The sequence below is a fragment of the Acinonyx jubatus genome, chromosome B1 (assembly GCF_027475565.1).
Source record: "Acinonyx jubatus isolate Ajub_Pintada_27869175 chromosome B1, VMU_Ajub_asm_v1.0, whole genome shotgun sequence".
Taxonomy (NCBI): Eukaryota; Metazoa; Chordata; class Mammalia; order Carnivora; family Felidae; genus Acinonyx; species Acinonyx jubatus.
Genome location: NC_069382.1, coordinates 197384436 through 197400062, shown reverse-complemented (window position 1 = coordinate 197400062; position 15627 = coordinate 197384436). Strand labels below are relative to the sequence as shown.

Here is a 15627-nt window from a genome sequence, read left to right as displayed (position 1 = left end):
GAGCTGAAGGGAAATTCGCATCCAAGCTCCCTGGCATGCCAGCTGACGGGCTGAGGCCCGAAAGGAGGCACCGGCCTCTGTGCGTGGCCCTGGAACTGCTGTCCCCTCTCCATTCTGAACACGCAGGAAGAAAAGGTCTACAGCTGCCCCTCTGCTGTTAAGATGACTGCAGCCGCCAGACTCTGCTGGGTACTGGCCAGTGGGGGGTGTCGTCAAAGAAGACCCGGTCCCCATCTTCAGAAAGAGGACTATAGACACGTGAGCACATGGATGCAGCAGACCCAGGGGTCTTCTACAATCACCTGGGCAGGAAGGTTTTCCCCAGGGAAGTCTCAGCTTTAAAGAATGAAGAAGTAGCTGGATGAGGAGTTACAGGGCAAGAGCACTCTAGGCAAAGGACATGGAACATGCAAAGGCCCTGCGGCTCCCTAAGAAAAGGGCTCATCAAGGAAGGAGAGCTGGAAGGTGAGCCTACAGATAGAGCAGCGGGCTATCTCACAAAGGAATTCACACTGTTGGCGGAGCAGCAGGAAGTCACGGACACTCTACACAGGGAGGGACACAGACCTGGGCTTTAGAAGATCCCTCTGGCTACTGGGCACAAGACAAACTGGGGGTTAGATGGGGGCTGTCGCGGGGTCCAGGCAAGGATCGACAGGACGCAACCGAGGCGGGGAGGGAGACTCCAGGCCACGCGAACACGTTAGGTAAATTCGCCGAGGGCTGTGACGGGAGCTACGGCGAACAGTGCCGCCAGCTGCAGGTGTCAGAGAGAAGCGCCTGGTGGCCTAGCAGCCCGACTACGCCGCGGCTTACATGGTCTCCCAGTTAGGCAAAACCTCGTTGTTCCAGGCGAGGACGGCGTTCCCGATGCTCTCCTCCAGGCGGCACCTTTCCTCCAGCTGCCTCCTTCTCCGCTGCGCCTCCTTCAGCTCTGCCGACCGCGACCGGAAGCAAGAACAGAGCGCCTGTTACCGGACACCCACCCTGTTCACGCCGCGTGACTTTCCTCAGGGTCACGCTGCGAAGCCACCATAGGCCTCTCTCTCTCTAGACCCATTTCAGGCTCACGGAGTTTCAAAAGCTCAGGTGTCATCCATCTCTTGGGAAGCTTTTCAGGCAGAGCACACGTACGGAGGCGGTACTCACGTAAGAACACAGTTCACCGACCACAAAAAGAAACCCGTGAAATCCACCGCCTGGTCAAAAACGGGAACATTACCGGACCACCAGAAGCCCGTGGCCCCTGTCCGATGCCCTTCTCAACAGAAGCCCCAGCCTCGGCCCCCCTCCTGGTGTGTAAGCAGCCCCCCTGAGAAATACCCTGCATCTTAACTGACACATCCTTTCTTGTATCTTTTTTATGGTGGTAAAACACCCAAAACAAAATTTACATCTTAACCATTTTAAATGTAGGACCAGTGGCATTGAGCGTGTTCACGCTGTTAACGCAGCCATCGCCATCGTCCGTCTCCAGAACTTTCCCGCCTTCCCAAAATGAAAAACGCCACACCCGTTAGACACGGACTCCCGTGCCCTCCTCCCCCGGCCCCCACGTTTCTACTTCCATCTGTGTGTCCTTCAGTGAGTAGCCTCTTTCACGGAGTGTAAGGCCCTCCACGTTCGTTCCTATGGTAGCACGCCTCAGAATGTCCTTCCTTCTTACGGCTGAATTAATATTCCACTGTATGGATGGGCCACATTTTGTTGATGACATATACTTTTCAAACACGCTGGACTCCTAGAGATTTTAAGTGTTGCAAGGGACTTTATCAAAGCCAATCACATCTTCTTGTAAATAAGGAAAAGAGAGCCCAGGGAGGGGAGGAAGTCTGCGCATCACCACTGGCTGAAGCTTTCCCCAAACCAGCACTTTCACCCTGCACGGTCTCTTTTCTTGTGTAAATTCTATTACCTTGAATAAAGCTACCGGGAACGGATGGTTAGTAGAAACATACACTCTTGATGGAACATTATAAACTTCAAAACATTAAGACATTCCCCAAGGTTCAGGATCTAGGGCTCCAGAAGGTAAAACACTCTCCAGAAAGAGACAAAAATCTCGTGCTGTCTTACACAACCGACACGCAAGAATCCCGTTACCTCGTTTTTTGGCCTGAACCACCATTTCTTCATACTGCTGCCTGTGTTTCTGGGCTTCTTCAGCTGGCTTCGCTGGGAGATTTCTTGATAGAAAATAAACAATTTTCACCGTTTTAAACAGCAAACAAAAGTCGTTGAAAAACAACACTTTCAGACTTACTAAAAAAAATGACACACTCAAAGACCAAAAAACTACATTTGTTACAAAGACACAACAATTTCATAAACTAAACATACTTACAGACGCTAAAACAAGCTCACTGTAAACAACCTGAAGTACAAAGATCACTAGAAAGAAAAGAACAATTGCCCACGGTCCCAATAAACACTTCACCTTTTGGAATTTTCACCCCAGCCTCCAAAGCAACTGTGAGCTGACAACGCACTAGTTAACTGTCACGGTCACTGTGAACCAGGGGCCCTCCGGGAGGGCGGCACACGTGTACGAACACGTTCCTGGGCCAGTTTCTCAGGGGCACAAGGTCTGTTCGTATTCGCTACTGGCTCATCTGTTTGGTTTCTTATACACGAATGTGCACCACAGTTCTGAGCACCTGCATGGGGTGTGCAACTTCGAATCCCGGGTAAAAACACTAAAATGCAGGCTCCTTCAGGAAAGCGCGGGAGAACCTGCTGGCCCTTGACAAGTGGGAGGCGGCAAGGTCTGGCTGGTGCGCCCCGCGTTGGGGCACATTCGGAAGGAGCCACCGCCCTGCTGCAGGAGGGCACGGTGCTGTCTCCCGGAGGCCACCGTTCTGGGAGCACTGATCCTCAGTGGGCTCTTTCCACGTCTCTGTCCGCCTTCCTAGTCCGGCACTTCAGGGATTCTCTCCCCGTCCACGACATACCCACCAATTCCAAGGACCACGAGTTAACATCAGAAGACGCATTTCTTCTTTGGGTTTTATCGGCTTTAAATTTCAGAATGGGCGGGGACCCAAGGGACCGCTGCTCTACAATCTCCCTTTCTCCCTCTTTTCGCAGCTGAGGGATCTTTCTGTTCCAGCGCGGTGTTCTATGGAAGCTCGATACTGAAGCGAGGTGAGCTGCGGCCTGTACCTCCCTAAGGTCTCCAAGTGTGGTCTGTAAACCCGTCCTCAAAACCGATCTCATCCGTGCAGGGACACTAGAGGCCCAGAGAGAGGCGGGCCTGGTGAGATCGCTGCAGCCCGTGTGCTGCCGATCCCACAGAACCCAGCAGGCCAGTCCAGGACCTGTCCTACAGGACTGGGGCGCCCCTGCAACCCCGCCTGTGTGCTACATACACTTCCCGGGGTTCTGGCAGTTACAAGCCGGTCCACAATTTACAATAGCTACTTAAGTATTTCTAAACGCTGAATTAAAATGAAAAACCACTTGAATGGAAAACCCGGAGTCAGAATTTCTGTGTTAAAGGACAGTTTTCCAGATAAGTTCTTTTATTATTATTATTATTATTATTATCGGAGACTACGTGTCAATGTAGGGAATAAAGAGGAAATGAGGAAATGAGCATTTCTAATATGAAATATGGCTTACTCTTCTCCCCTCTGGTGCCCCCAGCCCTTTTCTAGGGTAAACTGTACTTATCTACTAAAGCAAACATTCTAGAGAGTCTTTTAAGACTCATGCTGGTCTCGTGGCGCCTGGCTGGCTCAGTCGGTTGAGCGTCCGGATTCAGCTCAGGTCATGATCTCACCCGTTCCTGAGTTCAAGCCCCACGTCAGGCTCTGTGCTGACAGCCTAGAGCCTGCTTCAGATTCTGTGTCTGCCTGGCTCTCTGCCCCTCCCCTGCTCATGCTCTCTCTCAAAAGTAAGTAAACATGAAAAAAAAAAAAAAAGAAAAGAAAAAGACTCACGCTGGTCTGTCTTCCAGGATGAGTGCGGTGGTAGAAAGTGGCTCAAAATCAAGATTCTTCCTCACATTCTGCTTCGGAGAGGGCGGCTTGCTAGGTCGTCCAGCCTTGTCTTCATATTCCTGGGACAGAGAAACAAGGCATACCTGTGGGCCTGGCCAGCTCAGGTGTTATGACGCCCTTCCGAAGGCGAGGAAGCTGTTTTGTAATCAAGTCTTTCACGTGATTTTGAGGATAATGCACTGAAACCATTTCCTTTTCAGAAGGAAGAGCCACCCACTAAAGGGGTCCCACAGCCCCGTGGGGAGAACCGTGCCCCTCCCCCACGCGGGTGGGGGAGCCGCCGAGGACCGCCATCCCAGCAGCCCCTTTAGAAGGGCCCACAAGCCACCTCGGGTGTCCTCCGCTTCTCCTGGGTTAAGAGGCGTTATCTTCCGGCTTCTGAACAACGTCAAGTTTTACTGATGATTGCAGTGGCCGCTGGGAAGCTCAGAGCCAGAGCAACAGCCAATTCCGGCACCCATCTGATCCCCCGGCTTCATCTCATATACCCACTCCCGACCGAAACCTCAAACCCACTTTCTTTTGTCTCATCGCATTTTATGTATTTTTGTTGGCTTTAAATCGCTTCTGCGATGCAAGAGGTTAAAAATTTTTTGCGGAAGATGAAAAAGCCGTTTCACTTTACATATATATTTTTTTAATTGAAATCCAGGTGACACAATGTTATATTGGTTTAAGGTGTACAACGTACCAATTCCACAGACAACTCTGTGTTATGCTGTGCTCACCTCGCGTGCAGCTACCGCCTGTCCCCACACAGCACTAGGACAGGATCACTGACTCTATTCCCCGTGCTGCGCGCTTTGTCCCCATGACTTACTCGCTCCACAGCTGGAAGCCTGTATCTCCCTCTCCCCTCCAGCCATTTTCCCACCCCCACCCCCTCCCCTCTGGCCACCACCAGTGTGTCCTCTGTATTTACAGATGTTTCTGCTTGTTGTTTATTCATTTGTTTTGCTCTTCACATTCCACACATGAGTGAACTCATCTGGTATCTGTCTGACTCATTTCACTTAGCATAACACCCTAGGTCTATCCATGTTGTTGCAAATGCTGTTTCATTTTTCTTTTTTTAAAATTTTTTAAAATATTTATTTTTTGAAAGAGAGAGACAGAGTGCGAGTGGGGGAGGAACAGAGGGAGAGGGAGACACAGAATCCGAAGCAAGCTCCAGGCTCCAAGCTGTCAGCACAGAGCCCGACACGGGGCTCAAACTCATGAACCGTGAAATCATGACCTAAGCCGAAGTTGGACGCTTAACCGACTGAGCCACCCAGGCGCCCGTTTCATTTTCTTAAAAGCAGAAACATAAAAAAATTCTTTAACATCTTTGTATGAAGCCATCACTGCAAGTTATTACATAAATATTTGTGCCATGAACAGCCTCTCAACCCCTGGGTAACTAATCTGTCCCACGGACTGCAACCACAAAAGCTTAGTCACATCTGGTGACCCACATTCCAAATGCCCAAACAGGAGAGTTCAGGACAGTCAAGCAAGTTGGCACCAAGGAGTCCGGTTTCCGATACAGCGCGCACGCGCGCGTGGGTACCCTTAGCCCTCCACAAAACAGGAAAAAAAAAAAAAAAGGAACCAATACTTTCTGATTGCCTATTATAGACGAGGCTCCCGGGACCCTCACTTAAGGGAAGACAATCTAATTGGTAAGACAGGACAAACAAATGAAGAGTTAACCTAAGACGTAACACCCATTTCAGGTAACAGAAACAGTATCCCAAGTGGAACGCAATTAACTACTAAATGAATTTTATTAACAGCTGCCAAGGCGGGTGTTACTGGTAAAATTATTTGGCAAACGATTCTTCTCTCAGCTAGAGAAGCCTATAGAGGCTTCTAAAAAGTGGAGAGGCAAATGTCTTTCCTCAAACTACGTAAGCTATGAGAAGAGAGCGCACGGAGAAGCAGGTGGGTGGGGCTGTTCTGTACGTCTGGATGGACAAGATTAGATGACATCACTGTCTACTCTAACTTAAAATGGTTCCATTAAAATACTAAAACGACTTCTGCCTGCCCAGACCGAGAAAACAGACTCACTTTTTCATCGATTCCACATCTGACCACATGCGGTTTCGGGCACTCGGCTGCAATCTAACATGACGCCAGGCACTGGAAGCTTCAAATCTAGCACCTGGATGCCCAGATCTTGAGTTCCGTAGACAATCTACCAAAAGCTGTATGTTAAGATTCTGAGGCTTGCTGCATTTTAACAAGAATTAGTAACGAATGCCCTGTAAGGTCCTATCTGGTGACCATGGTCTAGCGACCTATATGCCAAGGCCCAAAACGACAAGCCCCAAGTTAAATGTCCCAGAACGTGGACACCCGTTTCCATTTGCTGTGTGTGCTTTACACACACTGTGTCACTTTATCTCGGTAACAATCTCTGTGGCGAGGCTCCCCCCCATTTTATAGATAGGGTAACTGAGGCTCAAGGTAAAGTGACTTACCCCCAAACACACAGCCGGCAAGGGGCTGGGGCTGGCCACTCCGCCACTCTGTGCCAGCCCAATCTCTTTTTGACTATACTTAAACCGGTGTGCAGCTTTAGAGGGAAAAGGCTACTTGGGTTAAGTGTGGCCTCTGGAGGCAGACAGGTACGGGAGCAAATTCACCACCAATACCCAGCCGTGGCTTCAGGCAGAACTTAGAATCCCTGAGCTTCGTGTCCACATGCGCAAAAAGGGAAACCGTACTGACCAGACAGCGCTAAGGAACAAGGAGGGGCTTGGTGCAGAGAAAGTTCTCGATAAAGGGCAGCCCTGGTTGCTGAAACAAGTGCATAATGCACACGCGCACGCGCACACACACACACCACCTCTAGGGCCAAGCAACCAAGTCTACAAACAGCACAGATACAAAAAGCAGTAGAATTAGCCAAACGCCTTGATGCATAACCAAAAAACATCAGATCTCTTCAGTTAGCGCTCAGAAGCTCTTTACAGCGAGTGGAAACAGACGTTAATGAGCCAAACGCTTGGTGACGATTTTACACACACAGTGAGCAGAACCTGGCCTTCACGCCAGCCCTCTGAGGAGCCGCCTCCGTCCCCAGGCCACAGAAGGGAAGGTGGAGACCCAGAGCCGTCAATGACCGGCCCAGCCAGAGGAGAGGAGCTGGGGTCAGAAGTCAAGCCTCTGGTCCTGCAGTCACACTTGCCACCACTCCCCGGAACTCAGGCGAGCCACTCACGGACATGATGCAGAAGTAATTTAATCATTCACATCCCATCCAAACAAAGCCTCCAACCATGACAGCAACCCGTCATACCGAATTAAGGGCAGGTGCAGGGCAAACACTTTTCTGTTTTAGTCACATAGAGCGCTGCATGATTAAAAAAAAAAAAAAAAAAAAAATTGAAGAGGACTGTCCTGCCCATACTTGAAATCCCAGGGAAAGCCTTTCTAGAAGGATATAAATGGCGTCAGCAACGGTTTACAGGTCACGTGCTACGCCCTGTTCCTCCAGAAATCCCAGGGAAAGCCTTTCTAGAAGGATATAAATGGCGTCAGCAACGGTTTACAGGTCACGTGCTACGCCCTGTTCCTCCAGAAGTTCACACAGAGGTGTCTACAAGCTCATTTTCCAAACGAGACGAACCGATTTGAGAAACTGAGGACTACTGCTCTTTTTTGCTGCCTGACCACCGCCACCGTGGGGCACATGCAGGGTCCCGAGAAGGGCCCGTCCCAGTGGGCTCCGCCTCAGGGCCCAGCGCCCCCATCTGGCCGAGGCTGACATCTAAGGATGTGAAGGAGCAGACGCGCACACTGGCCAAGACGGGCCTGGCTCCCTCACAAATTGGTGTGATCCCAACAGACTCAGGAGGCACTGCCCAGGTACATTCTGTGACAGTCAGTAACATCCCAAGAATTCCCAAGTCCAAAGGACTTGCTCTGGATCTACCTGAGGATGTCCACCATTTAATTAAGAAGGCTGTTGCTGTCTGAAGGCGTCTCGAGAGGAACAGAAAGGATAAGGATGCTAAATTCCTACTCATTCTTTTTTGAAAAAATTTTAAATGTTTTATTTATTTGAGAGAGAGAGAGAGAGAGAGAGAGAGAGAGAGCATGAGCAGGAGAGGGGTAGAGAGAGAGAGAGACACGGAATCTAAAGCAGGCTCCAGGCTCTGAGCTGTCAGCACAGAGGCCGACGCGGGGCTCGAACCCACGAACCGTGAGATCATGACCTGAGCTGAAGTCGGACGCTTAACCGACTGAGCCGCCCAGGCGCCCCTAAATCCCTACTCATTCTGACCAAGAGCCGTATTTACTGGTTGGCTCAATAATCGTTAAGACCTAGCAAGTCCTTCCCCCAGTTGGAAATATGAGTCACTCACAGCCTCTGCCCTCATGGCATAAATTTGTCTGCGCACTCGAGCAAATAAGATCATTGTTTAACTAGGAAAAAAGAGAGGACTATTCACTCTAAGGATCCTTCAGGGGGGTGTGGGGGGAGGGCAGTGAATAAAACGTCCCTAGAAAAACAACTTTCAGCCATGAATGATCAGCGTTAGGGTCGGCACGTGATGGGGCAAGAGCCAGGTCTCTGGAAGCAAAAAGAGTGAGTTCGAAGCCTGGCTCTGACCTGAGGCGAGTCCTCTCTCTCCTCGCTCAGCCTGCTTCCTCACCTGTGAAAAGGCATCAAGTGTGAAGGCTCCTGGGAGGAGGAGGTGAGATGAGGTCCGTCCAGTGGCTGCCACGAAGCATGAGCCCTTTCTTTGGGCCAGGCCCAGCCTCAGGCCAATTTATCATCATAAAGTCCCTTCCCTTCTTGGGACCCTTATGGGATCAAATTTTGATGAGCCTGCAGACTACTCAGTATAAATCACCTGTTCCAGCGACAGCTAGAGTGCAACGCCCTGCACGGCCCCAGCGGGAAATGAGAACAGAGTTCTTCAAAGTTCTGGTGACAAATCAGTTTAAGTGGTCATGGTAACATTTTTTTTCTTCCTTTCTTTTTTTTTTTTTTTAAAGTTTATTTATTTTGAGAATCCCAAGCAGGCTCTGTGCTATCAGTGCAGAGCCTGACACGGGGCTCACACTCACGAACTGTGACATCATGACCTGAGATAAAATCAAGAGTCGGGGGACGCCTAACCAACTGAGCCACCCAGGTGCCCCTGCAACATTTTCTTTCTTTTAAACCAAACGATAAAAAACACAGAATCCGCACAGTAAGGACAGTTGGTTTCACTTCTACACCTAGTTATGCCAGTGTGCAGTCTCAAACTGTCTAAGCCGGGGCAGGGGGGATGGTGGTGTCAGGTCAAAAAAGCTTACAAGCCACTAATTTGCAAGTCTCTGCCCTGAGTGGCTTACCATGCGTCCTGCTGGGAAGACAAGACCGGCACCAGCGAGAGCAGCAAACAGAACCTACTGCACTTAACCAGGGGCTGAGAGGTGGGTGTGGTCCGATGACCTAGCAAAGGGTCCAGGAAAATGTCAGGGCATCTGAGCAGGGCCTCAGCTCCACGCAGGGGCCACGAGCAAAACAGATTCAGCAGGCAGGAGGAAGTTGGAAAGGGACCTTATCTGCGAGGGAACTACAGGGGGCCCGGCACTCGAGGAGACCCAGGCCACAGCCCTGAAGGGCTCTGGTAGGGGCAGTAAGATGCTGGCAGAGGCTACGAAACCAGAGAATGAAAAATGCCACGGGAGAGCAAGCCCGGAGGACAGGATGCCTACAGCTGGGGGAAATCAAGGAAAGCATCTCAGAAAGGGTCCGTATGAGTGGACAGAGGATCAGGGTGATTGGCCCGGAAGCCATGAGGGAGAGGCCTGCGACAGCACAGGCGGCGGCCAAGAGACACGCACGAGAGCTGGCTTATTCGTGGGGTAGGACGAGCGTGTTACGTGGGGAATGACGCCGAGGCAAAGCTGTGTTGCTTTAGGTTTTACGGTCTCAACAAGCCGCCTAGAGCTGCCTGGACAAGCCTCGCCGGAGAGGAGCTGCACTGGCACAGAGCCGGAAAGCAAACTGAGTGAGGCGTGGCGAGCCTGTGAGACGCATCCCATGGAAGGATCCCCATCGTGGGTGTGATCTGAACGACGTTAAGGGCGAGGAGAAGGGGGACACACTCCTAGGGCGTATAACCTGCCGTTAGGAAGGGAAAAAAAGACCTCAATAGGCATCTGTTTTAAGAGGACGAAGAAAAGATCAAGCTTCTCTCTCGAATGATGAACAGGAAGTATTCCTGGCGGGACGGCAGGAGGGGCTGTCAACGCCATTTACAGCCCTGGGAAGAGTGCGGCCAGGAACGGAAGCCCCCGGCCGCCTGGAAATCTACACTGGCCGGAAGGAGAACGGGCCATCAGGCCACACCTGCACTCCAGTCCTTGACTCAACTGTATATGGTACCAAGATCAGCCTTCTCAAAGGACGACGGACGTGCTGGGGGTATGGCTCCAACAAAGCATGGCGGGTCACCACACGTGGCACCCGTACGACTGACGTGAGCCAGTGTCGATGGCAGCACAGCCGCCACATCTGCAGCGCCGGGGACCCAGGCAGCCTGCAGGGGAAGCACCAGGAAGGAAGCAGGCTTGGGTCTCGACCAGCACCTCCTCAACTATGGCCACCGCAGCGTGACCTTGAGCGCATCCCTTCACCCTTCCAAGCCCGTTTCCTCATCGATGGACTGAGAATGGGTTAACCTAAGGCACACAGGCACAGCAGGTACCCAGAAAATGGCAGGGAATTCTTACCTCGTCGTGTTACTAAACACGACTCTTCTCGGTATCTCCCGCCAGGAGGGGTACTTAACAGGGCCGAAGGGAAAAGTGAAGGGCAGTGAAGTGCCTGGAAGGAACACTGCGCTGGTTTCACACTTTGCCATTTGTAACAAGCAGTTCTGGGGGGAGAGGGGCACGGCTTTGGAATCTGAGACGACACCGCTTTGGTTTTGACATTTTTAGCGGGGAAGAGTGGCCTGTCCAGGTCTCACGAGTGCTCAGTCTGCCAGAGGGCAGTCCTGGTGACCACCGAGGCTTGACCTCACAGGAAGAAGGCCCCCTCAGAGCCTCCAGTCTACTCACCAGGCAGTACTTTCCCAAAGAGCATTCGCCAAGTTACCGGAAACGGCACTCGGGAGAGCAACTCTCCGGAGCCGTTTCTAATTGTCGTGTCCCTTACAAAAGGTCTACAACACAAAAGTTAATCTGCGGTCTCGCGAATGAGCTGTGGGTTTCAACAAGATGCTGCAATCTGACCACCCTACTGGGACCCGGCGCAAGCAGGGTACGGGCTCATCTTCACACAAAGGCTTCCCCCAGGCTCACAGGCACAGGCCACTCTCGCCTCTGAGAGGGGAGCCCGGCCTGACCCGAATCCGAGAACAGGCTGCAATCTCATGGGGGGTGGTTAACAATCAGGAGGCGCCGACTCGCTCGCTCAGCCTCTCACTGCACCATTAAAACCGAGGCCTGTTAGAAAATCACGCGGAACCGCACACACAAAGAATGCAGGGAGGCGCGCGGGGCGCACGGCGGCCACTTGCAAGCCTCGGCTCGCTGGAGCAGTCGTGTGCAACACACACGCACGCACCGGGCGCACCCACGCAGGCGCCCCGGCTGGTGACCCGCGGTGGCCCTCTGGGGGGGGGGGGGCGGCCCCACTCACCATGAACGCCGCGGGGCTCAGGGGCGCGCGGCCGGCGGCTCCATGCCCGGGCGGGCTCCGGCGGCCGGCTCCGGGGACCTCGGGCGGCGGCTCGGCGGGCGGGGGCGGGGGCGGCAGGCCGCGCAGTCGCGCGCAGATGCCGCGCTGCCGATCGCGCGCTCCGTCTCGGCGCGTCAGGCCTGGCGCGCGGACGCGGGGAGGCGGGGAGCCGAGAGCGGTGTGGGCGGCGGGGGCGGCTCCCCGTGTCCCGGGTCCTCCCCCCCCCCCCAGCGGTCCCGACCCCTCCGTCCCGCCGCGGCTCCCCGCGCCCGCTGGAGCCGACGGAGGCCGACACGAAGGGGTGGGCGACGCGGCATCTCAGCGCAGCAACATCATGCTGGGAAATGGGACACTCTTAAAAGGAGGCAGCACAACACCGAGCACAGGGCAAAGCTCTGCTCTGTAAGGTTTTTTAAAATAAAAAAATGTGCACTACCAAAAGGAACTATGTAAAATATCTACACTACTAACCTCTGGGTCGTGGGCTTATGATGAGCAATTTTTATTCTCTACACCGTTGCTCATTTTTTTCTGCAATAAGATTAGTTCAATCCGAAGGTCAGGGTACACACCCAAACACATCCTGATAGCAATCTGACCAACGACTGCTTCTGGGGGGATTGGCTGGGAAGGGGCATTAGAATCTGTGCGGGGTGTCAGAAATGGTATCTTTACACGCACTCATCAAAACTAACCGGAGAGCACCCTTCAGATGAGAGCATCCCACTGCTTATAAATTATACCTCAATTTACAAAAATCTTTAAAATCTGCATGGGGTCAAGCGTTGTTTCTGGTCAGTCCATGGGTCCAATGTCCAAGGGCTGAACAAATTCGGTCTGAGACAATGCAAGACTCCTCTGTGATGGAAATTCACAAGTCCCCAGACTATGAGTACCAGGCTTTCCCAGGCTGATTTTCTGGATAACCGCATTCCCAAACTGCCACCAGAAACTTCTTCACTCAGAAAGAAGTCCATGATATCCACGAGGCCACACAGAACGACAAGGCAATGAGGAGGAACAGGAGAATACATGGAGAGATGAGTTTGCATAAGTCATTGGCAGGTGCAGCCATTTTGGGAAAGCGTCTGGCGGTTTCTTACACCGTTGGATGTGTACCTACCGCACTCCTGGGGACCTGCCCAAGGCAAAGAAAACAGGCGTCCAGAGAGAGACTTGAGGCAAATCTTCACAACTCGAGCACACATTAACTGAGCATGGGGATGGAGAGGAAGGAGCCGTGGACACAGGGAGCACATGTTAACTGAGCATGGGGATGGAGAGGAAGGAACTGTGGACACAGGCTACGATGCAGGCAAACCCCAGAGCGGGACACAGTGGAAGAAGCCACGCAAAGGCTAATCTGCACGATCCATTTCTATGACATTTCTTTACAAGGCAAATCTCTAGACAGAAGGCAAGTTAGTGTCTGCCTGGAGCTGGTGGGGGGAGTAGAGACCCACTGCCAACAGGAACTTCATCGAGTGAGGAAAATACCCGAATACTGGATTGCACTGGGAGTTGCACAACTGCGTAAACTTACTAAAAAATCACTCAGTACGCACAATGAGGAATTTTATGGAATTATACTTCGGCAAAGCGGTTTTCAAAAAGTAATAGGATAAACGGGGAGAGGTTGATTTCGGATACAAGGACTGCGGGGCACCTGGGTGGCTGAGTCAGTTAAGCGGCTGACTTTGGCTCGGGTCACGATCTGGAGTTTGAGCCCCGTGTCGGGCTGTCTGCTGTCAGCAGAGACTGGGATCCTCTGTCTCTCTCTCTCTCTCTCTCTCTCTGCCCCTCCTCAACTCACACTGGCTGTCTCTCCCTCTAAAATAAATAATAATAACCATTAAAAAAAAAGGATTAGGGAAAGCCTTAAGAGAAATTAGTCAAAATTTGGAAGACAAAGCACTGGGGGGTGGGGAATACCTTCCATTCATACTTGGGCATTTTTAACACACCTGCCTGGAGCTGGTTCAGTTTTCCAGGAGACTATGCCTGTGCTTTTTATTACTTTATCAGAGCCCAGAAAACGTGAAGTGACATATGAACTGGTAGATTTGTGTCCAATGGAAAAAACAACTCAGAAGGTTTTGTTTTCTTGCCCCTACCAGTCTGTTGGTTTAAATCTAACCTAACAATCTTATTTTAATTCTTTTATTTTTATGCCGATGAACACCTAGTTCTTCAAATGCCTTTAGAATCAATTTTGCCATTTCACGCATCTCCATGTGTTCAACGCATCTTTGACCCAGAGTCATTAAAAAAAAAAAAAAAAAAAAGATAAATGCCCGGAAAAACTGGCAGAATTACTGTTTTATACCAAGAGAATCACAGGACAAATAACTAAGGGCAGCATACAAGCCTCACGGGATGCCGGTTCATGAAGAACAGGCTGGTGCAGCTGGGGAAAAGAACGGGGTCTGGTCATGAACGTGGTCACGGTCCAATGGAATGACTGATCACTCTTGCAGGTGCGGTAACAGCTCATGGTTACGTAGGCGCATGTCTTTACTCTGAAGATCTGGACGCTGAGGTAGTTAGGGGTTAGATGACACGGTATCTGCAACTTACTTTCAAATGATTCCATTTTTTTAAATGTTTATTCATTTTTGATAGAGAGAGCCAGGAAGGGGCAGAGAGAAGGAGACACAGAATCCGAAGCAGGCTCCAGGCTTTGAGCTGTCAGCACAGAGCCCGACGCGGGGCTCGAACTCACAGACCGTGAGATCGTAACCTGAGCTGAAGTCAGTGCTTAACTGATTGAGTTACCCAGGGACCCTCAGATGATTCCATTTTTAAAAAATAGAGGCACAATAAAATGAATGTGATACGGGTGTTTACTAAATTGTTCCTGGAACCCTTCCGTAGATGCAGAGTTTTTATTCACAGGACAGACACGAGGGACAGATGGCTGGTGACACATCCTTCAGGTCCTGTCATAAGTAGCCACCCCCATGGAAGCACCCCTGCCCTGTCCACCTGAGCTAGAGCAAGGCCCCACCATTCTCTCCTAGCACAGCACTAATCACACTCATAATTACATGACTGTCTGATTGAGATTTATTTCCCTCAAGGGACCATGAAACCTCTGAGACTGGGGATTCTGGTAGTCTTTTCACCACTGAAGGCTAACAAAGTACACAGCACAGTGGAGACACCCAGCAGCTGTGAAGTCATTTTCCCTCCCTCCCTCCCTCCCTCCCTCCCTCCCTCCCTTCCTTCCATCCATGCATCCATCCATCCACCTATCCTTCCTTTCATCCATCCACCTATCCTTCCATCCTTCCTTCCTTCCATCCATTCATCCATCCTTCCATCTTCCTTTCTTCCTTCCTCCCACCCATCCACCCATCCACCCAGCACTAATGGTGCTTGGCCCCAGGAACAAAGACGAACAAAGTCCCCGCCCTCGCCTCACTCATAGACCAGCGAGCAGACAACCGGCGGTATACTGCAGGAGAACTCGAGAAGCCTCCAAGATTCCCAAGAGCCCCAGGAGGCAGCTGAGTGGCCTGTGGGGTTGCTGCTGGCTTTCAGTTCCTGGAGCCAAAGAGGGCTAACGTGGTAAAGCTCCGTTCTCACACACAGGAGTGGGTCCTCGGCCTCCCCCGGCTTCCTACCGACACCTAGAGCCACATCCACTGGAAGTCATACAACCTGAGCCCACAGTCTCACCAAATTCAAATATGACAGAGATATGTGTTAAGCGTGCGTTAAATATGCATTCAGATATGCTTACCCAAACACATTGCTTATCTCTTCTGGCAGATTGTAGCCTGCAAGTTACTTTAAGAAGGTTCTATCACGTTATTTTAGAATTGAGGACCACTTACAAAGTTTTAACTACATGTCATAGCATGTGGTAACAAGTTGACTTTACTAAATTTTGAAACGCAAAGCAAAAACCAGAAGTTAAAAGAGCCTTCTCTCCATCTCAGCATG

The 15627-nt window shown here is 51.3% G+C and overlaps 1 protein-coding gene across 13 annotated transcripts in view; it reads right to left on the bottom strand.

The window, feature by feature from the left end:
• The window catches only part of LOC106982728 (TBC1 domain family member 14), a 210505-nt gene that overhangs the window by 29861 nt on the left and 165017 nt on the right, over positions 1 to 15627 (bottom strand). For 11 of the 13 annotated variants that reach the window (XM_053217621.1, XM_053217619.1, XM_053217620.1 and 8 more), the window contains 3 exons: positions 3942 to 4060; positions 2104 to 2186; positions 817 to 934 (listed from right to left, as the gene is read on the bottom strand). In XM_053217621.1, coding sequence (XP_053073596.1) covers positions 817 to 934; positions 2104 to 2186; positions 3942 to 4060 — 320 coding nt within the window. Of the gene's footprint in view, positions 1 to 816; positions 935 to 2103; positions 2187 to 3941; positions 4061 to 6056; positions 6184 to 11640; positions 11769 to 15627 lie in introns of those variants that run through there. The other 2 variants (XM_027075224.2, XM_053217622.1) reach the window with 2 other exon arrangements.